At 34.3% G+C, this 27037-nt stretch overlaps 2 protein-coding genes and 1 non-coding gene across 6 annotated transcripts; 1 reads left to right on the top strand and 2 right to left on the bottom strand.

Annotated features, from left to right (window-relative positions):
• Positions 1-978: 978 nt before the first annotated feature.
• On the bottom strand, positions 979-20821 carry LOC123884319 (metal tolerance protein 1-like). Of its 4 annotated transcripts, none has more exons than XM_045933396.1 (3): positions 20779-20821; positions 20080-20632; positions 979-1848 (listed from the first exon to the last, which is right to left on the bottom strand). In XM_045933396.1, exons 2-3 carry the CDS (start codon positions 20630-20632, stop codon positions 1148-1150), a joined length of 1254 nt encoding a protein of 417 aa, XP_045789352.1. In that variant the 5' UTR covers positions 20779-20821; the 3' UTR covers positions 979-1147. The 4 variants fall into 4 exon arrangements, with proteins under 4 accessions (XP_045789352.1, XP_045789353.1, XP_045789351.1 ...); XM_045933397.1 differs by having other exon boundaries at positions 20086-20632; XM_045933395.1 differs by lacking the exons at positions 20080-20632; positions 20779-20821 and adding an exon at positions 4709-4963 and having other exon boundaries at positions 979-2407.
• Positions 7813-8009, top strand: LOC123887743. Its single transcript, XR_006801743.1, has one exon. It is a non-coding gene; the product is annotated as a small nucleolar RNA U3 (small nucleolar RNA).
• Positions 8016-17391, bottom strand: LOC123884318 (putative inactive cadmium/zinc-transporting ATPase HMA3). Its single transcript, XM_045933394.1, has 9 exons — positions 17054-17391; positions 15767-16024; positions 14943-15040; positions 14003-14258; positions 13245-13382; positions 12419-12743; positions 11716-11918; positions 11045-11247; positions 8016-8882 (listed from the first exon to the last, which is right to left on the bottom strand). The coding sequence occupies exons 1-9, from the start codon at positions 17232-17234 to the stop codon at positions 8169-8171; spliced, it is 2376 nt and encodes a 791-aa protein (XP_045789350.1). The 5' UTR covers positions 17235-17391; the 3' UTR covers positions 8016-8168.
• Positions 20822-27037: the final 6216 nt, after the last annotated feature.

The raw sequence follows: 27037 nt of genomic DNA, 5'->3' as shown, positions 1-27037 counted from the left end.
ATGTAAAGTTTCAGAGAGGCATTTACATATCAGTTTATACACTGTAGCAAAAGGGTTAAAAATGATCATATTAATTGCCTTCTTACAATTTCAAAAATGTTGCTAATAAAATAATAATGGATGTTGATCTCAAGATTTTTGCAACTCATATTGTTGCTTCGAATGCTAACAATCACACTCTTGAATATATGAATAATTGACTTTTGTACAACCATAGACACCATGAACCTTCCCAAATTATTCTTAACCTTAATAAATAAAAAACAAAATTTCAAACTCATTTTCTTATAATTTTCGGAAGTTTTCGACAAACTCAATTTCAAATTTTCGGAATAACATTATGTACCAACAAAAATGAAGTTGGCATTGCCAAGATTCCCCCAAACTTCATCTTCAATTTTTGTGGAAACAAAAGTTTGTACCAGGGAAGTGGAAGTCGACTCCACCCCTAGGCCCCTAGCCTAAAGATATGCCTATTAGAAGTAATATGTCAGACTTAGGCTTTGAATTTTTCAATCAGGTCAAGCTTAAGTCTTACAAATCCTAAGCCTATTTTCAACCTTAATTTCGAAAAAGCCAAACTTGAGTTTTTCATAATTTTAGTAAAGTCAGAAGTTTGAATTTGCTGGAACCAAAATGCAACCTGCCGGAATTCCAAAAAAAATCGAGTTTGAATTTGCTGGAACGATTTCTCAATTCTGGCAATTTGAAAGATTTGGCATGGTTATTGGAAAAAACTATCATTCACACCATTTTTTTTTGTTTTGCTAGCAAAAAATTCAGGTGCAGATTTACAGAACACTTATAACGATACTTACATATTAGGCGATGAGTTCTTCAGATAGGCAATGAGATTCGAACTTAAATCCTTGTGGGATCTAAGCTGTATCCTTACCTGGATCAACCATATTTGATTTACTGCGTGCACAGCACTGAGTCCTGCTGTACTGTGGTCGATATAAAAATTTGGCATGAAAATGTACAATGCTCATATCCACACTCTTAAACTTCTAGAAACAAGGAGTGTACAGAAGTATTATTGTCATAGAGAAAGTTGAGTTCCAGAAACAAATGCATCCAGTCTAACTAAATCCTTCTCATCAAATCATCACTACAAAAAAACAGATTCAAAAAGAAAAAGAAAAAACTAGCGTTCGATCTGTATCGTTACATGACTAATGTTATGAACTCTCTTGATGTAGTCGATAACTTTGTCCAGCATTATGTCAGCATCTGCTTCAGGATTGATTTTAACATGACAAGCTAGCAATATCTTCCCAACTGTTATGGCCCATATGTGCAGCTCATGAACAGCCACAACATCTTCCATCTCTAATAGCCCTTTTTGAAGCTGAGTAGCGTCTATCTCACGTGGCGTGCTCTCCATCAGGACTTCCAAAATGTTTCTCAGCATGTTGATAGTTGTGGCCAAAACAATTACAGAAAATATTAGAGTGCAAATCAAATCAACAATTTTCCATTCGGGTTTATACCATATGATGGCTCCACCAATCATCACTCCGACACTCTGGATAGAGTCCCCAAGAACGTGGAGATAAGCCCCGTGTACATTGATGTTTCGTTTCTTCTCTGATTTGGCTTTTGATTCACCAAGAAGTGGTTCAGTAACATCTTTGTGGTCATGGTCATGATGATGTGCATGATCTTCATGAGTATGGTGGTGTTCATCTTTTGAATGTTTTTCATCATCATGATGGTGAGTGTGATCGTCATGTGTGTGATGATGCTCATCTTTTGTATGCTTTACATCACGACTGGTAGAAACTGAAAGACCATGGCTGTGGCCATGATGATCATGTCCGTGGCCATGATCATGTCCATGTCCATGTCCATGTCCATGTCCGTGGCCGTGATCATGACCCAACACCAAAGCCATAATGATGTTAACCACAAGACCAAATGCCGCAACTACAAACATTAAAAAACCATCCACATTTTGAGGACCTGCAATGAGTCTAGCAATAGCTTCATATACCAGAATTCCAGCAAGCAGCCATATTAATTGCATCGAAACCAAAGCACCAAGAATCTCAATTCGAAAAAATCCAAATGACTGACGAGGATTCGGCTCCCATCCCCCAGCCCATATAGAAAATAAGGAGATGGCAAATGCGGCAACATCTGAAAGCAAATGTGCTGCATCAGTCAGTATTGCAAGACTGTTAGCCTTGATACCACCAACTACCTCAACAGCCATGAAAACAACACAAAGGGACACAGCAATCAAAAGCTTTCGCATCGCAGTTGATCGTTCTTCAGAATCTTTCGAGATGGATCCCGCATCTGAGAACTCACATGTTGCTTCCCCGCAAATTTTCCTTCCGGTATCAGGAAGTTCTCCACTTATTTCAATAATTTGCGTATGCTGAGAGCTTGGCGCTGCCATCTGCAAATAATGAATGAAAATTGTATATTTTATTAGTTGGTGATAAACCAGATAACAGAAGCATAAGCTTTAAAGCATTAAACGGAAGCAAGAAATATTGAATCAGCCATCAATATCTTTCACAAATTCACACTCATCCAGAAATAGAATAAGTAATCAAAAGAAAAATGAAAAAAAACGAAGTTCTGGTCGCACTATGAGCTGCTGCATAAACCATTGTCCAATTAAACATCTAACACCAACATTAGTTGTAATGACCTTATTAAACACTTAGAGCTATTGAAGAGATTTTTAACATTTTCCTAACAAAGTCCTCCATATCAAATATCAAACAAATTAAATGCATAGATATCCAATAAATTTTCAATTTGTTATAGTTTCCCCAATTCAATGAATAGCGTAATATTTCATTAGTTGTAATGATCTTATAAAACACTTAGAGCTATTGAAGAGATTTTTTAACATTTTCCTAACACAGTCCTCCATATCAAATATCAAACAAATTAAGCCACTTGGTTTGGTCTAGTGGTGAGGGATCTGGGTAGTATGTTATAGGTCATGGGTTCGATCCCCAGCTCATTGTAAACCAAAAAAACAAAAAATATATCAAACAAATTAAATGGATGGATGTCCAATAAACTTTCGATTTATTATAGTTTCCCCAATTCAATGAATGGCGTAATATTTCACTGTTAGATAGACATAAACAAAATCACTAATAACATTTTAAGAATATCTGATCATAGAAAATAAGTGTCAAATAAAATCTTTTGACATAAATTACCATTTCTCCTAAATTACCATACATTCCCTTTCCCTCTTCTCTTCAATTGTTTAATACATTTTGATGCACTATCCTCACCAAAAAGTTTTCAACTAACTAACCAATTAGATATTATTCAAAAAAAATAAAAATAAATAACCTACTGGATAACCAACTTCTCTAAATTTGCCCAACTAACATAACTGTATAACAATCATAATTCCATTAAACTAGTCATTTCATTTCTCCAACAAAGACTCGTATTTGTACTGAAAATAGAAGGTAAAACAAATTTTATACAAGGGCAAGAAAGAGGATATGAACGAGTTATAAAGACCTGTTCTTTTTACAATGCATTATTCACAAAAGCATAGAACAAAGTACAGTAGCAATTAGGTGTCAAGGTCACTTCATCGCGATTCAAGAATACACTTCAATGTTCAAATTGAAAATTAATAACTTAAAACTAAGTCAAGCACAGAAAAGCGAATAAAGGATGACAACTCTAAAACAAATATATCATCAAAGTTCACTGATAAGATACATAAAAGAAACATATGAACCAAACACAGCATAACATCCTTATGAATATTCTTTTGGATTATATAAAGTAAACCTAATCATATATTCCTTTACACCTAATCAATACTTAGATTTCTATGTTCAACTGTACTGAACAAACATCAAATCTGCAGTTAAAATTCTTCTTGTTCTTAGCAAATGATCGGTCAAAAACATCGTCAAAACACATCATTATGTTAAGAATACAGCCAAAATTAAAGTATGGAAGTATGGAACAATAAATAGAACCGAAATTCCTACTTTAAGTATTGAAGTATGGAACAATAAACAGAACCGAAATTCTTAATTTAAAACGTTATGTTAAGAATCAGTCAAAACACATCGTTATATATAATTAATCAAATGAAATTGAATACAACCATATGAATGTATTAGTATATTAAATTGTTAACTCAATATCTGACAAATCTAATACAAACCCAGACTTGTAATACAAAAAAAAAATCCCCTTGATTACACATGCAATGTGAACCTAATCTACTTTCCAGAAATGTTGAATATAGCAACCAATAAGATACTCCAACATAGAAAATAAACATCAAAATGATCATAACATATCATATAAATATACATAAACAATGCATACATCACAATTATTCAATTCAAAATGATTATTCAACTTAAATCTCACTAGAATAGAAGCTTCTAGGAACCTAACAAACAATAAAACACAAAATTTTCAACAGCAGAACAACAAAAATACCCCTAAAAATAAAAATAAAAAAAAAAATTAAAAAACAGTGATTTCAATTTCATCACACTATAGAATTGACTAAACATACATAAAACAAAGGATCAAATCAAAAGCATTAAGACAAACACAAAACCATAAAAAAAAATTAATTAATAAATAAATAATTGAATAATGAAGTTGAAGAAACAGAAAATGCGTGTTGAATCTTGATGATGATGCAAAAAGTGTAATTAGATAGATAGAGAAAGTTTAAGGAACGAACCTTTGCAGAGAAATGTGAATTTCTCTCACCTTTTTGGTGGTTGTGTTTCTGATTCTGAATCGTTTTGGTTGTAAAGTAGTTTGTAAACTCAGTTTATATTAAATTAAATTTTTGGGGTTTAGTCGAAGTGGGTATAAGAATACAGAATAGGGGTGTAAATAGTATATATGCGGTGGTCCTATCCTATGGATAAACATGGCATGTTCTGTTAGGATTCATTATGGCCAAATGATACGATTCAGATAAAAATAAAAAAGAATAGTCAGATATGATATGTTGTTGTTGTTGTTATTCACATTCACTTCAATTTTCAAAGATTTTTTTTAACTAAAAGTTATCATTTTGTCTCAAAATAAATCATTTGAATAAGCCACCAGACTTAATTTACTGGTGAGTCATTTGGGTAGTATACTATGGATCCTGAGTTCGATTCACAGTTCATTGCAAACCAAAAAATAAATCATTCAAATGCTATGTTGCCTAGGTACGGGTACAGTACCGGTATCCGGTACCGGTACTGGTACGCGGTACGACATTTTTAGAAAATTTAAGGTACGGGTACGTTAGTATAAAATATTAGAAAAATTATTTTTAAGTGAATTATTATCATCATGCTTTGAAGATTTTATTTTTTTTGTCTATCGTCTCAACTATTTTCATAAAAAATGAGAGATAATTGAAATATAATAAAAAATTATAATATTTTAAGAGAATTTTCAACGGTCAATATGTTTTTTCCGTATTCATCATCATAAATCAACCAAATAAAAATGGGTACGGAATCGGTGCGTACCATACGAGTACCATGGAGTATCCGGTACTGATACGTAACCGGTACAGGTACTTCACCGTTTTAGGAGTACCCATGCTACATAGTTCAAATGGAATAAATATTTGTCCTACAATATTTAATTTACTCAATCCGATTCTATATATAAGAAATACTTTGTTTTTTTAGATTCATTGTAAAATTGATGAATCTAGACAATAATATAATATAGATTTATCAATTTTATCATGAATTTAAAAAGCAAAGTTTTTTTTTTATATATATAGGATCAGAGGGGGTATTTGATTTGCATTGCAATGCAATATTTTTGAATTATGTTGGTTAATTAATATTGTTGTTGTTACTTTCAAATGATTAAAAGTTATATTTTTTTCTTTAATTATTACATTTTTCTTAAATTATACTATAAATTGATCAAATTTTGTTGTCCCATTTTAAATGACACTTTTCAAACTTTAAGGTACATTGATTAATATTTTTTAAAAAAGTATCCTTAATTAAATAAAGACAAATAAAAAATCACCACTTTTCTCTCACAAAAATTGAAGAGTATTTTTTGGATAGATCCTGTACAGTATTAACAAATTTAATACAAGAATTATTTTCTTAATTCTTGTAATATTGTTAAATAGTAAATCTTAAGTTCCTTGGTTTGTTTCGGTGTGATAATAAGTTTGAGTAATATGTATGGGGTCATAGATTCAATCATATGCTCCATTGCAAACAAAAAATAAACCTTATAATTTAAGATGGAGGTAGTACAATTTTCACGACACTCAAGTAGACCATTTATACTTTTTAATTAAAAGTTATATTTTCTCTTTTTAATTATTGCATTTTTCTTAAATAAGTTACTTCTTCTATTCAAATTTGGATTATATGTTGTTTGGATATCCTTTGTATGTAAATACACAAATAATTGTATTTACATTACATCTAGAGGGGGGTATGTCTTGTTGCTATATTTTGTTTGATTGCTTTGGCCTTCAACACTTTTGGTTTTAACCATATGTTTTGGGCAAACAACCTAATTCGGACAAGGAAATAAGTAATGTCTCAACAATCATTTTGCCACCAATAATTTGAAACTTTGATTTCCTCACATGTCATAATAATCACTTGAATTAAATGTTAAAAGTCTTGATATTCAACTATGATTACTTGATTCGGAATAATTTTATAGGGTTGAATTATATTCGATTATAATTTTAGAGTTTATTTAAGATTCGGTGACCACATCATGTCGTCTATCGAGACACTTGAGTTCAGCTCTACATGTCTAGTTCTAACATAATAGGGTATGTACTAAAGAATCTCGCATTAAATTAAATTAAGCATATGTATTATTTGAACAAAAATTTAAATCTTTAAAAGCAATTTAAAAATTCAAATCTTTGAACAAAAATTTTCATTTTGATTTCTTAATGAAATTTTCATGAAATTTCTTCATGTCGTTGTCTTCATTAGAGCTGTAAAAAGGGCCTTAAGGGGCCGGCCCTTTAAGGGGCGGACCCACTTATTCCTGATTATTAATTTTATTTAAATTTTAAACACAGTTTTTTTAGGGTGCCGATCGTGGACAGTGCTGATTGAAGAAAAAGAGAATAAGTTCACGACACTAGAAGACTCTTCATTTTGTATCTACTACACCACAGTTATAAACAAAAGATAATTAGTTTAAACTTTTTCTCCACTTGCCAATGAAACTAAGAATCAATTACTCGGTAATGATTTCAAGCTGTCATCAACAAAATCACTACAGCATCTATTCTTGCAGCACTCAGTAATCCCACTGGTCCTTGAAACATCCATACATTTGTCCTTTTGGACATCAGATTCCAATGTTGCAATAATACTAGCATCTAGTATCCAAAACATATCCAGCACCAAAATCATAGCCACTCACTGTTCTGGACGAGGACTTGTTAAAACACAAGATTTGTTTTAACAAGATTTGATCACAGAGTTTAGCCAATTGTGCCTATATCTCCGCCCGTAGAGTGATTCGACCTTATTTGAACAAGATATGTTTTATAGGATTTGTCAAATAACCGATTATTCCAAAAGTTTAAGCTGTTAGGATAAAGCTATATCAATGATTTTATATTATTTCTAACATGCCTCCTCACGCAAGAGCCCACTTGGACTTGAAGCGTGGATAATGCATAGGCCCACCTATAGCATATACTTAAATTCCACTTTTTAATTAGAAAGTGAAGGGAGCGGAGATCAAACTCTAGATAACTTTTTAATTATCCCAAAAGTTTAAGTTGTTAGGATAAAGTCATATCAATGATTTTATATTATTTCTAACAGGATTGTACCACTGTGCTGTTGATTTCTAAGGAGTCAGGAACATAAATCTCGATGGTGAAACATGACTTTGTGATCAGAGCGTGATTAACAACTTGGATAATTCTCAAGTTGTGACATTATCTTGTGTTGTAGATGATCGTTTTGTGTCAGACATATGATATCTGACATGGATGGTCGCACGGTGTTCTTACAAGTTACAAGTTCAAAACCTCCGACTCTAGAGTGACCGCCATCATTTTTTATTTTTCAAATTTTGGATGATATATTACAACGTTGGTTTAAATACTACGGTTCAATTTACAAGATTGTCCCTAAACCTTACCCAATATGACTCGTCCCACATTTTGATTATTTCTAAACAAAATCATTGCAAGGTTTCACAACATGAACTTCAACGAACATAAAGTTTCCATTATCATTTCCCTTGAGTAATCTCAACTTTGAAACTCCAAAAGATTCATCTTTGCTTGATGTTGTAGTTTCCACATGATGTGTGACATTTTTACAACACCCTTTACCACACTCTTCACTACCAATAAGCCCTTTTTCCTCATCAACATTACTTTGCTTGTTAAGTAATGGTTTGGTCTTATCTTTAAAAAAATCACCATATTTAGACTTTGTTGATTCTCTTTCATCATATTTGTGATTTTGTTGTAAAATCAACATACTATTGAGAATCACAAGTAAACAAGTTCCAACATCAGTCAAAACAGCAAGCCAAACCAATGGATATCCTGCAATTGCCAATGCAAGTATGGCACATTTGAATCCAACCGAAATAATGACATTTTCTATAAGCTTTCGAGTTGTTTTTCTCGCTAAACGAATTGCTTCGGGTACTTTTCGGATGTCATTTGACATGAGAATTGCGTTACTTGTCTCGTTTGCAAGAGCTGTACCAGAAAGTCCCATTGAGATGCCTATGTCTGCTGTAGCTAATGCAGGTGCATCATTAATGCCATCTCCTATCATGGCTATTGGCCCTTCTTTCTTGAAATTCTCAATGATTTGTGCCTTTTCATGAGGTAGAAGCTCTGCATGAACAATGTCTATAGCATTGTTTAGCTGAAAAGAATAAGTTAAAAATGCAGCATTAATTATGTAAACTGAAAAGCTATGTTACCAGTACGGTACCGATATTTGGTATGGGTACTGGTACGCGGTACGACATTTTTAGAAAATTTAAGGTACGGGTACGTTAACATCATACTTTGAAGATTTAATTTTTTTTTGTCTATCGTCTCAACTATTTTCATAAAAAATGAGAGATAATCGAAATATAATAAAAAATTATAATATTTTAAGAGATTTTTCAACGGCCATTATATTTTTTTCGTATTCATCATCATAATTCAACCAAATAAAAATGGGTACGGAATCGGTGCGTACCATACGAGTACCATGGAGTATCTGGTACTGGTACGTACCCAGTACCGGCATTGCTTAAAAGGATCCACATTGAATTTAGAGCAACCAAACAAGTGGTATCAACATGATATTTTCTCCTAAAACCTTAATTATGGCATTAGTATGAATATGTGTTCACTCCCTACATTCAATGTGAGACTTTTTACTCACTTTTGACACTTTAACTATCTCTCACTCAAGTGCGAGTTCATGCATTTATTTGGGATTTTCCCTAATGCAAAAACTTTGTTGACATACACTTGCATTGTCATTTGGTCACATGCATCAACAAGACAAGGTGTTAGATTACTACTCGCTCCGTTCTTAATTATAAGGAAAAGTCAACTTTTCAGATTCATTCAATAACTGATGAATCTGTTTTATAATATGGATCAGATACATTAATTATTCAATAAATCTAGAAAGCAAACTTTTGCTTATAATTAAGAATGGAGGGAGTACATTTTTATATACAAAGAACCAGCTACCATTAGTCGCCATCGACTTTGATATCAGTGTTAAATCACAACTGAAGTCTAAAATAATACTAAGGAGATCTCTTCCATGGGCTTTAAGCAACCATAGAAAGTGGTTTGGACGCTACATTTTTACGACATTAGCTATATGATGTTCAGCATGCATATTTTCCATTCAATATGAGACTTTATATTCAATATTAACACTCTAATACATAGTAATCGTGTCTTCTATTTGTTTATTCTTATAGATGGACCCACAAAACGAATCTAAGTTCACAATTATTAGCACATCGCAATAAGCAACAAAGAGCCAAACTTGAAAGGGATATAACAAAGGAGTCTTTGAAAAACAGAACTTTAGTTAATTATTGGTTTAAAGGCTTCCAGCAATTTTGGATGGATTATGCTCCTGTTTGCATCTTATTGTTTGAATAGTAATACATTAGGTTTTATTGAATTTAGATTTTGTTAATGTTGCTCTTTGTCAAGGGTTCTCACTTGCTTGTTATTGTTGTTGTTGGTTGCTCTGCACTCTTTTTTCCTTGTCAGCCTTTATCCCACCGGATTTTCTTAGCAAGGTTTTTAATTCTTAGAAATGGATATTGGGTCTAACTCATCCTTACAAAACCGGCTTGTAAGGTGAGGATTGCCTCTAATATATAAACACTTAGTCATGTCATCTCTCAACTGATGTGAGACTCTTAACACACCCCCTCACGCCCAGCACTATTGGGCTTGGTGCGTGGATATAAACGGTAGGTGGCCCGATAGCGAAAACCTGATAACGGGTGGCCCAACGGATCGTGGAGAGGCTCTGATACCTAGAGCTGTAAAAAGGGCCTTAAGGGGTCGGCCCTTTAAGGGGCGGACCCACTTATTCCTGATTATTAATTTTATTTAAATTTTAAACAATTTTTCTAGTGTCGTGAACTTATTCTCTTTTTCTTCAATCAGCACTGTCCACGATCGGCACCCTAAAAAAACTGTGTTTAAAATTTAAATAAAATTAATAATCAAGAATAAGTGGGTCCGCCCACTAAAGGGCCGGCCCCTTAAGGCCCTTTTTACAGCTCTACTGATACCATCTTAGAATTGGGTATTGGGCCTAACTCAACCCTACAAAACCGGCTTGTAAGGTGATGATTGTCTCTAATATATAAACACTTAGTCATGTCATCTCTCAACTGATGTGGGACTCTTAACATTAATGAGGCAGAGAGTGAGTTCTCTTGATCTTTTGGCTTGGGTTTTGGTCTAGTCCCTAAGTGCTTTGTAACTTTGTCTTTTTTAATATTATTTTGGGAGTTAAAAAAAAAAGATCATAGATTACAGTGACCATACCTGACTCTGAACATACATAGCAACCTGTGAGCTATCTCCTGTCAACATGACTGATCTCACACCTAATAACGTTAACTCTTCCATTGCCTCTAAAGCACCTGATCTACAAGCATCAACTAGGCTGAAAACTCCAACCTGAGTTTCTCCACAGTATTGTTTCTTGGAGGAAATTTCATCTCTTTGAAATTGTACATCACAATCATCTATAAATATGATAAAATAATTCAATTATAGTTCATAATCATAATCTATCAAATGAAATTATAAACATATAAACATGAGCAATGAAGCACATATTAAGATAGATACGTTATGGCTGAACTCTAGATTATCGGATCCTCTTCCATTAGAAATCGGAGGGTTATGACAAAAAAGAGATAGAAAAAAAAAATTCAGATATTGTAAAGGCTAATTGCATTTTTGGTCTCCTAACTTTCACAAATTTCTGATTTTCGTAGCATGTGAATCACTGTCGACGTGTGCGTTAACTTGGTCAAAATCAGTGGGCGGTCGGTCTATTGTAAAAGGGGATAAAGTTGAAGGGCCAAAAGTGTTATAATGAAAGTTAGGGAGACAAAACCACAAGTTTGTGAAAGTTAAGGGGCTAAAAGTGCAATTTACCCTATTCTAAATTAGAAATCCTAGAAGAATTAAGTTTTGAATATAATCACCTTTTTTGCTGCCAGCTCTGACACCAATTCTCTTATTGCCTATATAGATATCCCTACCATCAATTGTACCAGAAATTCCTTCCCCTGGAAAATTTTGAAAATTCTCCACATTTTCTGGGACTGGTTTGATAGAATGCAACATTGCATATTGCACTAAGGCACCTGCCAATGGATGACTTGATTTACTCTCAATACTTGAAATCCTACAAAATTTTCATTAGCATAATTAAGTTGATCTTCAATGAATTACAAATTGATTCCTATACACAAAGCCTGCTTGTAATTGTATTGATTTATTTTAGCTTATCTACTGGCATAACTGCATAAGCACTTGCGAGATTGTTTGAGAGACATAACGGAGACAACTCAGACAAGATATGACATGTCTATAAGCTAAGCTCTCCAAAGTAGCTTATGAAAACAACATAGAGCTTATATGAAAAAGTTTGATATAAGTAAACACTTATATGATAAAGCTGCGAAAAAGTTTTATTTTATCTTATATGTAAACACATATGATTTACGTACTTAATTAAACATCTTATCCAAACACGCTAAAGCAAGATTTTATATTGTGGTCCGCATTCGCACCGCATTTGCAGTGTGTTTTCAATCACGTGTCTGACCGCCAGATGACCGCAATTTAAAACCATGCGCTAAAGTACTAACATTTTTATGTCGAATAAGTAAATAAAAGACATACCAGTACAATAATGTTTCATTGTTGATGTCATCTGCAGCACTAAAATCTGTTACAATGAACTCTCCTCTTGTAATGGTGCCTGTTTTATCAAAAGCCACTGTCTTAATTCTTGAAAGTGTTTCAAGATAATCTCCACCTTTCAACAATAATCCACTTATTGCAGCTTTTGTGAGAGCACAAAATATTGCAACAGGTGTGGAGAGGATAAGAGCACAAGGGCATCCACTCAATAAAACCACAAGTGCTAAATGAAACCAAGGCTCAATATCAGGAACTCTTAATGCTGCTGGAACCACTGCAATGCTAGCTGAAATCAACACAACCACTGCAATACAACATAAACAGAATTAAAATATAATTGTTGTAATATGCAATTATTAGATTCATTAATCAGGCACATTAGTTAGATCTTTTCCATAATATTAGTGCATGAACTCTACAGTTTAACCTTTTCAATAATATTAAGATATTTTTCTTATAAGCCATGAAACCTTGGTTCTAATACCCACATTACATTGGTTCGAGTGGAACTGGACTCAGATCCCTTAAACAACATATCGGGTTCAAGTCTTGTGGATAGAAAAAATGTGGTTGGGAGGAAAGACCCTACTAAAGGTGGCCAGTCAGGTTTTCCAGCGGAGGTTAGTCATCGCCAAAGTCGCTGGATACATTGTACCAATAACATGATTACCAAAACAAATCACGGTTCTTAAACGAGCCATATTTATAAATTGAAGGATCAAACTTTATAATGAATGCAACAATGAGTGAAAAATTATTTTCTCCTCTTCCACAAGAAGGAGAAAGTGATGTACATGATGCATACCAGGTATATAGTACTTTGCAAAGTTATCTATGAATCTTTGTGCTTGTGATTTTCTGCTAGAAGCTTCTTCAACTAGTCTTGACATTCCAGCCACCATTGTGTCTTTTGCCAACACTGTAGTTCTTACACTTATATATCCTGAAATGATACATATCAAAATATTATTACAGGATAGATACTGTTTAAGGAGAGGGGAAAAAATTAGTGATAGGAAATTTCATGCCTAAAGTTGTCGTCATCGACAAATTAGTCCTTAACTTTTACGAATTAGCAATTTTGACCCTCGAATTGTAACATGTCAATAAAAACAATCCCTCAGTTAAGTTGAATCGTTAGAAAGCATGGTATGACACATTAAATGAAGATGTGACACTCGACGTGAACTTTAAATCACTGACATGTATCTAGGGACGAAAGTGTCACGTCTCCACATCACTTGACGTGATTTTCTACTAGATTTTAGTTAGGGTAAAATGAATTGTAAAAGTAAGTCTTAAACTTTTACCCAACAAACTTGGAAACGTGACAGTGATGTGAAGTCCATGTGGACTGAAATATCTTCATTTAACGTGTCATGTTAGGTTGTTTAATGACTGAACTTAATAGAGTGCCCTTTTTTGTTGACATGTTACAATTGCATTGACGAAATTGCTAATTCGTAAGAATTAGGGATATTTTTGACCGATAGTTGCAATTTCAACAACAAAATTGCCTATTTACTCTAGAAAAAAAGAGATGAAAAATAACAAATACTTAACCATTCATATTAATAGTTCCAGCCCAAACAAGAGAATCTAATTCTTTGGTGACAGGAAATGACTCTCCTGTTAACATTTTTTCATCAACTTCACATTTTCCGTCCACCACAACTCCATCAAGTGGTATAGCCTCACCAGCCTTAACTGAAAGGATGGTGTTGATCTTAACATCATTGACATCAACACGTTCGCCGGTCTCAGCAACAATAGCCATTTGAGGAGCCATGTTTGTTAAAGAAGACATTGCAACCATTGCCTATGAATATAATATATATAATGTAAGAAAGCATTTTCCATGTTTGTTAAAGAGGACTTGAAACTCAGATATGCCAAATGTTTTCTTGTAACATGTTTTGTATTACTCAGCATAGTTCTAAATTGCAGTCCGCAACTGCATAACAATATATGGTTTTCGACTTTTGCACCTGTATCGCAACCTTATCAGCCACATTTCTCCATATATTGCCATAATATTAATGTTTGCATCGTAACCGCAACAGGTTGAACCTCATCCACTAGTAGTCATTGGCAATATTTAGTAACTACTATGCACATTAAACCTTGTGAGGTTTTAAATTGCGGTCGTGGTCGCGGATGCGGTAACGGTTGCGGTGGTTGTGAATGCGGTCATTGCGGTTGCTGCAACGCGCAATGTGGCTATTGCGGCATGAAATCATTTTGAAATTTCACAAACTATATAAAATGAAACTACTATGTAACTACACTATTTATCCACCATTGAAGAGTCTTAGTTTATTCCATAAACACTAATTTGAATGTGCTTAAAATACTATGTAACTACTGCATCAGCAATACTGCGGCTACAATTGCGGATGCGGACCGCAATTTAAAACCTTGCCTTGTGCATTAAGAAAGAGTACATTAAAGACATAAAATTTTGTACTAATCAAGGAGAAAGAGGGAAATGGTATTGCAAAACCTTGTGAGTTGCTCTTGTCTCAAGCCACTGAGCAATGGAGAACAGAAAGATGATGACTCCACCATCTGTAAAATCTTGTATAGCAGCAGTACCACATACTGCAACATATAAATTATGAGACATAAACATAACATTCAATCATATTCACACGTCACACGTGCAAATGTGGTTTCCTTATACATCACACATGATTATTGTTTTATTCCTTGTTACTCAGTATACAAAATCTCATATAGTGAATTTAGGGACCGAATTGTAGGCGCAGCATGAGCTATACTCGACTGTGCAGGTGATAGGCGCAATAGGCACAGCACCACTTTCACTGCAATAGGCGCATCAAAGAGCAATTCTTTCACACAGAGCAAAACTTAAGAAACTAAGACAATGGAGGAAGAAGATAATAAATGGAGTGTTTGTTGCAATCAAGTTTTCATTAGTTGTGAATAAGGTGATTACAACAGGTATTTATAGCAATGACTTGCATGCCAAGTAACTAACATTTGTTACTCTAACTACCTTACCACACACCGTTAAGGGTTCTAACTAATAAAAATCATTTAGTTATGGATTATACACAACACTAATATGTCAAATTTGTCACCAAATAGGTTACTGACATTAACGACTAGTGGTTTAGAGGCATTTCACCATTCTGTCTCTAAATCGGTAACAGACTTATCAAGCGACCAATTGCAAAATTTGGTCGCTAAATTGGCGTTCCTACAAAGACTGAAATAATTCGATCACTAACCTTCACTAAATAGCGAATTTTTGTACAATATATAATTTAAATCAAAGTATCAGCCATTTTTAGAAAGTGTTACCTGCCAAGATAACCAAAATGTTGATATTAAGAGTAAGAGCTCTAATGGAAGCTATAGCCCTTAATAGAACTTTAGGGAATCCAATGGCAACAGAACCAAGAGCCAACCATCCTAAAGGAGGATATATATACTTCAAAAAAGAAAGTGCAAGTAACAAGCCACATGCCATTGTAACTATGTCAGGCCATTTCTTTTCATTATTGGTCTCTCCTTGTGGTCTAAAACTAGCTTCAAGTCTTGCTGTATTTAGTGCATCAGCTGAAACAATCACATAGTTAAAAGAGCATGAGATTCGAGTTGTAAATCCAATAAGAATCTATTATTTTGCCACTCCATATTATTAGTTTTACGATACAGTCGCAAAAGTGGAATAGCATGTCAGAATATAATAGATTCTTATTCAATGCGCGTGTAAAGTTGGCTTACACCGATAGAGTATCTCTTTTTAAAAAACGAGATTAAAGCGCATACATTGTTAGTGTAAAACAATATACACTGACGTTCAATATGAATTCATATTTTCAACATTTCATATAATTGATTTCCATTATCTAGTTACAAGAATGAGATCGATGTCATGTAAGAGTAATGGATTCTCATTAGATTGGATGCATGTATAAAATTGCTCAATGTTAACGGCATATCCCCTTTAAACTCTTCCGAAAAAAATTCAAGAACATACATATCATTTATTTTAAGATTCAATTACAAGAGTGAACTGATATGTCAGAATAATGTATTCTAGTTGGATGTATATGGTCTATATTATAGGCCCAATAAATTAGTTATTCAATCAATTTAAAAATTCAATATTTGTTTATACATAAGACCAGATGTAGTAAATCATAACAGAAATAAAAAAAATTACAATTTTAGTAACTTATGATAAGTAACATTAGAACGGTAAATCCTGAACATGAGTAAAACTATAAATAATACTCTCTCCGGTCAGTAATATAAGAAAAAATTTACATTTAAAATTAATGGAATGATTAATGTATTTGGTCTAAAAAATGGACCAAATACATCAATTCTTCTATGAATTAAAAAACAAAAATTTTATTATATAAGGGAAATAGAGAGTAGTAACTAACATCTCACATGAATGCAAAAAACAGAGGAAGTTATGATCCATCACATAAAAAAACAGAAAAAAAAAAGTCAACTTCACTCTCCTAATCTTTTTAGATATCCTAATCATAGATGAATCATTTTGTATATTTAGATGGTATAAAAAACATAGAATTAAATACCAAAAAAAAAAAAAAAAAAAACAAATAAATTAACCTATTTGTGATTCTGAGATAAGAAGAACATCATGCACCACAGTAACAGTTCTTGTAGGAACAATGACTGAGACAACTTTGACTCCATGAAGAGGCTTCAAAATTCTTTCAACAAGTGTTGCTTCTGAAGCACAACACATTCCCAACACTTCAAAGTTGCTTCTCTTCATATTCTCAACCATTATATATTTCTCTTAACTATTGCAATCAATTTCAAAAGGAAAAACAAAACATAGCCTCCAGGAGCCTAATTCTATGTTTTAAGGCTAATTCTGTTATTATTTTTTGGCATTTTATAAAATATGAAAGTAATGCCTGACTTTGTAGGAGGAAAATGTAGCTGACGTTTTGATAAATATATGATTATTAGATGAATATTCCATCATTTGTTTAAATATATAAAGACATTTTCAAAGAGGTTTTTATTTTTTTTATTTTGTTGACTAGAAATTTAATAGAGTTTAAGTTTTATACACATTTTCTCCTTTGTAATTGGTTGCTGCTGTATACTATTATTTAATATCTCCTACTTGTTTTTATATTAATTTTTTGGGGTTTATCTCCTACTCAAACACCTCCATCTATTATTCTTAGAAATGGGTATTGGGCCTAACTCATCCTTACAAAACCGGCTTCTAAGGTGAGGATTGCCTCTAGTATATAAACACTTAGTCAGGCCATCTCGCAACCGATGTGGGACTTCTTAACACACCCCCTCGTGTCCAGCGCTATTGGGCTTGGTACGCGGATATAAATGGTAGGTGGCCCGATATCGGGTGGCCCAACGGATCTTGAAGAGGCTCTGATACCATCTTAGAAATGGGTATTTGGCCTAACTCATCCTTACAAAACCGGCTTGTAAGGTGAGGATTGCCTCTAGTATAACACTTAGTCAGGCCATCTCGCAACCGATGTGAGACTTCTTAACAATTATGAATATCACGTGATTCCTTCTTTATTAACTTGAAAGCTTAATAGGGTCTTGGCCCGATGGGTGGTGATTTTCGGTTGTCAGAGTTGTGGTCAGATTGGATGTTAATAAGAGGTGGATCAGTGATATTGGTAGTGGTCATAGTGGTGGTTAGCGGTGGCTAAATGGCGGTGGTGGAGTGGTGGTTTGCGATGAATAATTTGAAAATTTGATTGATTTCTAACTTAAATTAAAAAATTAATTTGAAATTTGGTTCTTGATGTTCTTGTGTTTCTATCTTGTATTTTATTCCATTTTTCAACAATTTAATAACTTAAGAATGACATTTCGGATTCAATTTTGAACTGAATTAGGTTTATATAACATCTGGTTCCTAACCTTTGTGTATGTTGTTTCAATTTGAATGTTTCACCTCGTTATGAAAAATTCCTTAGTAAACTTTGAACTAAAGTATGGTATTTGTCTTCTAATTGTTGAAGTATATAATTCAAATGCTGCAACTGGTGGCTTAGCGAAGAAAATCGCGCTCTTTGGCTTAGCAAGCTTAGCTTGGCTAAGCAAGCACTGTAACATTCAATTTTTCTGTTATGCCAGTTAGAGCCAATGTTGTTAGTTTGGTTAACAGTTGTAAAGTAGTTATGCTTTGTTGCTTGTAGTACAAGTAACCTTGGTTGTAATATAAAACTGACAACTGACAAGAGAAAAGGTGTCAACGTTTAATCCAATAATGAAAATGAAGATGTCAATAGTGACCAAGATTGTTTGAGTAGTAGCGAGGATGAGGCTAGGAGTGTGACTTTTGATGCTTGGTGATTGAAGATGGTTTTGGTGTGCCTTATGTTTTTTTGAATAAAATTGGTGTGCCTTATGTTGAATCATGAAATGGTACAAATAGAGTCATAATTGAAGGAAAATCATATAGAATTAAGTACAAAGCTAAAAAAATCTCAACTGCAGATATAAAGACTCAAAACAGTCAACAAACATGATGTGTGTGAACTTGACTGGGAAAGGGACTATGTAAGTGAATTAAATAACGACGAGCTTGATGATTCTGACAAAGAACAAGGACCAACTTATGAAGAATTTAAGATGACTCATCTTACTAAGGACTATGTATTCAAGGTTGGGTATGAACTTTAAGTCACTAGCAGAGTTGAAAGAGGCAATGAATGAGCAGTCTGTATTAAATGGAAGAAAGATTAAGTTTATTTCCCATATTTACCTGCGCATAGCGCCGATTTATGTTGCAGCAAATATAAAAGTTTGGCATGAAAATGTACAATGCTCATATCCACATTCTTAAACTGCTAGAACAAGGAGTGTACATACAAAAGTATTATTGTCACAAAGAAAGTTGAGTTCTAGAAATAGAAATGGATCTAGTTTTAACTAATTTCTTCCCATCTAATCATCGCTAAAAGATAACAGATTCAAAAAGAAGAAAAACTAGCGTTCTATCTGTATAGTTACATGACTAATGCTATGAACACTCTTGATGTAGTCTATAATCTTGTCGAGCATCATGTCAGCGTCTGCTTCAGGATTGATTTTAACATGACAAGCTAGCAATACCTTCCCAACTGTAATGGCCCATATGTGCAGCTCATGAACAGCTACTACTTCTTCCATCTCTAACAGGCCCTTTTGAAGCCGAGTGGAATCTATCTCACGCGGCGTGCTCTCCATCAAGACTTCCAAAATGTTTCTCAGCATGTTGATAGTTGTGAACAAAACAATTACTGAAAAGATTAGAGTGCAAATTAAATCAACAATTTTCCATTCAGGTTTATACCATATAATTGCTCCACCAATCATTACTCCAATACTTTGGATAGAGTCCCCAAGTACGTGGAGATAAGCCCCGTGTACATTTATGTTTCGTTTCTTCGTCTTCTCTGGTCTTGCTTTTGATTCACCAAGAAGTGGTTCAGTAACCTCTTTGTGGTCATGGTCATGATGATGCACTTCATCATCATGATGGCGAGTGTGATCGCCATCAGTGTGATGATGCTCATCGTTTGTATGCTTTACATAACGATTGGTAGAAACTGAAATACCATGGCTGCGGCCATGATGATCATGTCCGTGATCATGTCCATGTCCGTGTCCGTGATCATGACCCAATACCAAAGCCATAATGATGTTAACCACAAGACCAAATGCTGCAACTACAAACATTAAAAAACCATCCACATTTTGAGGACCTGCAATGAGTCTAGAAATGGCTTCATATACCAGAATTCCAGCAAGCAGCCATATTAATTGCATCGAAACCAAAGCACCAAGAATCTCAATTCGAAAAAATCCAAATGACTGACGTGGATTCGGTTCCCATCCCCCGGCCCATATAGAAAATAAGGAGATGGCAAATGCAGCAACATCTGAAAGCAAATGTGCTGCATCAGTCAATATAGCAAGACTGTTGGCCTTAATACCACCAACTACTTCAACGGCCATGAAAATAACGCAAAGCGACACTGCAATAAAAAGCTTTCGCATCGAAGTTGATCGTTCTACAGAATTTTTCGAGATGGATCCCGCATCTGAGAACTCACATGTTGCTTCTCCGCAAATTTTCCTACCTGTATCAGGAAGTTCTCCGCTTATTTCAATAATTTGCGTATGCTGAATGCTTTGTGCTCCCATCTGCAATAATTGAATGAAAATCCAACAAGGTTAACCATAATCACCAAAATCAACAAGTTAAAGAGCCAGTCATAATAAAATTGACTCGGCTTAAATCAAAACCATTAAGACAAGCACAAAAGCACAAAAAGATTTACAGAACATACCTTTGCAGAAAAGTGATTCTCTCTTTCTCCTTTGTTGTTTGATGTATATACATTTTAATATCTCCTACTCATTTTTATATTATTTTTTTTGGGGGTGTATTCGAAGTGGTTATTATATACATGGCATATGCTATGCATCATCAAAACTAAAAACGGCATGTTCTATGCATTAGCAAATATAAAAATGTCATTGTAACAAAAAAAAAATGTCAAATATATGATATTATTTTTTTTGGACTAAAAGATAGAGTATATGCTATTTGCTATGTTGTTATTCCTAAATTTTTGCAGTTTTTTGGCGAAAAAGGCATGAGCATCTCTTATCACACCCAGAAAACTGGCATGAGACATGAGCCTTTGACCATTGTGTTGCACTGAGGGTTGTTATTTTAGGGTATGAGAAATGCTATATGGTGCGAAGGGCTGCGGTGCGAAATTCGACGAATACCCTTGCAAAAGCTTAACTCCCGCTAGCTCCACGTGCAGTAAATACAAAAACACTTTGTACCACAGTACAACCCTTCCCTTCATAGAAATATATCCGGCTACCGCACAATTTGACTGTTTCGTTTTTTACAACCACCGGTGAATAAGAATCTTAACTATAGCAATGTCATTGCTATAGTTAAAATAAACAGTTAACAAGCTTCAATTACTATTATTGATTTAATTCATTGTGTTTGATGTATGAAATCTATTCTTGATGTCTAAAATTCTGAATCTTGTTCCTAATAGTTACTCCTCCTCCAGCAATATAATAGGTGTGGTTGTGAAATCCATAAATTGGATTTTCCTCACGTCGGAACCTCCGCAAGCCCGCAACGACGGTGACCTCCGTCGCAACAGAAACACGGCAGGCTCACCGTTGAATCTAACTCCCTTGTCTACAACCTCTTATCCATTGTTATCCACCACACCACCCCTGCTGGAGAAAATTACCCAGTCACAACTTGCAAGATATTAAAGATACCATGGGTGGTTAATGTTGATGAAGCGGTGGTGGAGATATTGGTGATTGGTAAAATCATAGTGTAGAAAAGACGTAGGTCGTACACGGTGTATGCTAGATTTGTACCTTTGGATTTTCAGATTAATTATGAAAATACTACGCCACGTCATTCGTCGCCTTTCGCATACTCTTTTATTCGCACCATTCATCATTTTCCTTTAGGGTATATTTTAAGTCGGTTAAAAAATAATATTTTAAGTCAGTTCTAATTCCAATTTTAACATTAGACGACTTAACCAGTAGTTGAGTTGTTATGTTTTGGAGTTGACTTAATAAACACTTGTTAAATGAAACTACTATGTAACTACACTATTTATCCACCATTGCATAGTTTTAGTTTATTCCATAAACAATAATTTGAATGTAATTAAAATACACTGTTGAGAGATTGTTAAAAGTAAGATTTTTCATTAATTTGACACAAATTAGGATTTGAAGTTCATAAATTTTATTGTTTGATGAGAAAATTTGAACGAACATCGCCGAAAATATCTGATGCGGCTTCTGATGCGGTTGTGATACGGTTACGATGCGGCTCTACGTGTGAATTAAGATCACACCGCAATTGCGGATACGGACCGCAATTGTGGATACGGACCGCAATTTAAATCCTTATTTGAACCTTAGCATGAGTTACAATTCAAAGTACATACATACTACATACCATAAAAGGCTGATTGTATGTCCCGAATACTGTGCCTAAAATATAATGCAGCCATACTGGCACTCCACTGTAATATAAATTTATGGTTAATAAAATTATGGTTAACAAATTTATGGTTACACATAATTCGTTGTGCAGATTCCTCTTCCCCCTGTGGATGACAAGAAAAAAGTAATCGAGGATGTTGACAAGGATAGAAGATATGCTATTGATGCATCAATTGTGCAAATGTCGAAACCAAACAAAGTAAAATGCACAAATTAATTGAGTTTTTGATTGATTTCTCAGTTTTTATCTTAAACTATATATCATAAACTATACTATGCAATTTAGATTAGGTTATAATCAATTTTGTTCAATTAATTTGTTTAGATTAGGGATTTCAATTACAGAATGTAATGAGATATCTTCAATTAGTCTCATGCACGAATTATTTGATTTTTGAATGTGAAGCATGAATGAATCTTTGCCTAATTTGTAAAAATCTGTGTTTGATTCTAGATTTAGTTTGTCCCTGACGAGCAAGGGAAGCTCTTTTCTACTTCAGTAGATGGATTGCTCTTCATATTTCATACAAGTGGAGATATCAATGATAATGATCATACTTAATGTTGATGTGTTCACTTGTTTGTGCTGTGATACTTGGATGCATCATCGAGAATCAGTATCGTTCATCTTTGTCGATGAAAAGGTTTGTCACATTGAATATAAGTTGTATATCCATTTATTGAATATATTTCTATACATTGAATTAGGGCTTGTTTTGGATAAGTAGCTTAATTAAGCATTTATCATATAAGTTCTTATGTGATTCTTCAACTTATTTTTTCTTATTAGAAATGTGTTTCTTAAGTCTCTAGTCTGAAAGAGCTACTCGGAAAGCAACAGTGTTACAAATGGCTACTGGAGCTGGTCGGAAAGGGACAGTCTGAAATAGCAAGGATGGTTCTTTCTTTGTTTTTTATGAAGGGGTTATTGGAAGGTCAGTATTAGTAAACCTTCCCTCTTTTGCTAACTGTTTGTTATCTAAGCTTAATGTTAGAAAGTAAGAGTACAAGGAACATGATTTTGCTTTTTTAGTCATTATGATTAATGTTCTCTGTTGGAACATGACTTGTGGAGCATTCAAAACAGAACTCAGTGTTTCTAGTAGTAGACCTTGATGTGCTTGAGGTTGAGGTAGTTGAACTCAGTGTTGTGGGATCGTTTCTATTTCTAATATTAGAAAGTCTTGTAACAATTTTGAATTAATAAGAAGCTGAATCTCAAATGTTATGGATATTGTTATAGCTATTGTTATAGGTTTTTTTTTCTTCTTGTGGCATAAATATAAATGATTGAAATATTCTATGTAATGCCTAAATCTTGTAACGTGAAATTACTCCCCTTAAATTGCATTTGAACACTCACTTACAAGAGTCTTCTGTTCCAAGGAAGGTGAGATAGAAATGTTTGAACCATGTGGTTTCGGATTAATTGGGTTTTGCTTAAGTTGATTGAGTGTTCATTTTTATAGAAATTGTTTATCTTTGAATTATATTTGTTCTGGACTAGACTAGAACTGGTCCACTTCATACCCCCTAAGTCCATGATAGTTTGTCCCACACATCCATGTCAGCAAAATATGGTGGAACCTCTCCACCAAGATAGGAGCAGATCCCTGCTTCACCCACTATCTAAGGGTAATATCTTGGCAGTTCATCTATTGGGCCTGGCTTGATCCAACCCAATAAGAGGACCTTTGGCCCAGAGCAGAAGGCTATATAAGCTCTCCTATACAGGAGAGTTAGGTAACACTATTCATTCACTCAATTACTTTCTCTCTCTTGTAACTCTCTTGCTCTCATTCCCTCTCTAACTTTGGCATCGGAGCACCTGCAGGTACAATCCCCCTACGTGGATCAGCTGCTCGACCCGCCGTCAACCACCTGCTCAACGGACTGCCAGCTGACCATCTACCTGTTCTGATCAACAGTTAAGATCAGTGGCGCCGTATGCGGGAACTGAGTTCTCCCCTTCTTTATTCCAACCAAGAAACTAAAGAGCAAAACCAATCAATCACTAATCAACATGGCCAGTTCATCACAATTCAACAACAATGACACTGAGGACGTGAATATTGCCGTCCAGACTTCTCCCCGGAACACTGTCTTATCTCCCGTTCGAACCACTCACCTCCAGGTCCTCCCCGAGACTGACTCCAGAGATGGGCAGGACCTCTCCTGGGCTTTTGAGGACGGCGACCTGATCGTCTTAACGGAGAAGCAGTCGGGGAAGCAACCACAGTCCGTGCAGGGGAAAACAGCAGATACTGATATGTCCACAGCTTCAGTGACCAACGCTGATCTAGCAGCGCTCGTCGCTGCTCTGAAACAAACTACAGAGGCTCTGCAAGGACAAAACCGCAAAATCGATGAACAAAACAAAAGACTTGAACGTTTGGAAAGAAACCAACGTAGCTCAAGGAACAGTTCTCCCCCGAGGAGACCACCTGTTTCCCAATCCCCTCCACTACTACAAAAAGGCCCCTTTAATAGCACTTGTTTTGACTTTTAATAGCATTTTAAAACGCTATTACTGATACCGCTATTATAAGTCTGGATGCTTACAATAGCGTTTTAAAATGCTATCAAATGTGCATTTTTAACAGCGCTTTTAGTAAAATGCGCTATAGTATGCTGTTTAACACTGCCCATGATATCTTTCGAAACGGAGCTTTAATAGCGCTTTGTTCTATAAACGTTGTCATAGGTACATATTTAATAGCGCCCGTGTCACAAATGCGCTATTATATGTCCTTTTTTTAAAACTAATCTGGGTAAACTTTTAATAGCGCCTGTGCAAAAAGCGCTATCGTATGTCATCATTTTTTATTTTTTTTGCTTTCGACATTCTCTGGAATTTAAAAAATAAATACCTTTGATTTTCATTAATCATAATCAAATACATAGTCACATACATTGACACTAGAATCACATAACATTGACACTAGAATCACATAACATTGACACTAGAATCACATGAAACTAAGTGGCCAAAACATATACAAAGAAAGACTCCATATGGACTGGACTATAACACTAGAATTATAAAAGACTAAATGGCCAAAACATATATTGATCCAAAAACTAGTTGCAAATCTCATAAACAATATAGGACATTACAACAAAATAAAAATAAAAAACTTGCAGCAAAAATGCACAGAGAGATGATGAAATATATACTAGCCACCCATTGAAGCCTAAATGAACAGCAAGCTCTGGCAGACATTCTGCATACATTCGTGCAGACTCCTTTGTTGAAAGCAGTATATCACAGTTAGCCTTTCCCTCACCCCATTCAGTGATGAAAGTCCCCAACACCTAAAATATCAAATAAACAAAGTACAAGCGATGAATAATCCATATGTTCTGATTAAAGTGTGATCAATAAATAATGTCAGAAACATCTCTAAGTGAGAAACTCAATGAATCTCGAACTCCCAAAAAAGATTTTAGAAAAGTACTTTACATTTGCCAAATGATCTCAAATAAATTAAATTAAGCCAAAGTTATGCTCTAATATGTATGAGCAGCCTAAAGCAGAAAAATTCAATCCTACCCTCCACCCTGCCAAACAAATTAACCCTTAATGATAACTTATAATTATAAATATCTGCATATTATAAAGTCTGACCGTAACTCTTTACATCTTCATTGTCACCTTCTTGTGAATTGAGGTCCTTCAAGTTCAATAAACCCTCTTCCTACACAAACCCATTACAAAAAACAAAACAAAAAACAAAACAAAAAAAAAACCCAAAAAGTTGAATCTTAAAAATTAAATTACAGTTTGTCAACAAAATAAATAAATTAAATTACAGAGAAAAATTGAAATTACCTTGAGATTATGTATAATGAGTCACCTCACATAGTTGTACTAGTAGTACTCTTGATGTGCAGTGTTGATAAGTTATGTACCATATTGAAAAATGAATGCACAAAACCACACCTCTGAAAGAAAAACCTGCAAAACTATCTTGAAATCATTTACATGGCTCTACTTACTAATTACCAAATTAGATTTGTAGGAAAAATCAGTTCATAACATCTCAACCATGAATACAAAACCTTATAGTGTGCCAAATTGGAAATTAAAGATATATGTTTTCCACTCTCTCTTCTGTCACACTCACGCTTTCATCTTTCTCACACTTCATTTTGTCTATGAGACAAGTATAGGACATATAACAATATTTTTGCTTCTACCACACAAAAGAATGGGAAACAGCTTCGATAAATCACAAATTCCCTTTTACTACTGAACAGTGCAAAATTCAAGGACGGCCAGAAATTTAAACCCATCATTATCAGTTGCTTACCAAAAAACAAAAACTTAGCTAAGATATTTTAGTTTTACTCTAAATTTTAAGTAACACCAAGTCATATAGTTAACTATTTATCATTATTTTTGCAACGAGGGGCTAGATGTGATTGGGAACTCAAAGGGTGGTCTCAGCCTATTGTCACAAGTTTCTATCTTATCCATCAAAATTACCAAACGAATAAGAAATTACCTTCTCCAAATAATACCTTTTATAAGTTTGC

Source organism: Trifolium pratense, linkage group LG5, assembly GCF_020283565.1.
Source record: "Trifolium pratense cultivar HEN17-A07 linkage group LG5, ARS_RC_1.1, whole genome shotgun sequence".
Lineage (NCBI taxonomy): Eukaryota > Viridiplantae > Streptophyta > Magnoliopsida > Fabales > Fabaceae > Trifolium > Trifolium pratense.
The sequence above is the reverse complement of the archived record's forward strand: the minus strand, read 5'-3'. Positions and strand labels throughout refer to the sequence as shown.

Excerpts from the sequence above, each read along its gene's own strand:
- LOC123884319 (XM_045933395.1), bottom strand. The coding sequence starts at position 2,407 with ATGGCAGCGCCAAGCTCTCAGCATACGCAAATTATTGAAATAAGTGGA.
- LOC123884318 (XM_045933394.1), bottom strand. The coding sequence starts at position 17,234 with ATGGTTGAGAATATGAAGAGAAGCAACTTTGAAGTGTTGGGAATGTGT. Across the intron at positions 15,041-15,766 it reads CATTTTGGTTATCTTGGCAG|TATGTGGTACTGCTGCTATA; the intron begins GTAACACTTTCT and ends TATATGTTGCAG. Across the intron at positions 11,248-11,715 it reads CAGAGCTGGCAGCAAAAAAG|ATGATTGTGATGTACAATTT; the intron begins GTGATTATATTC and ends TCATATTTATAG.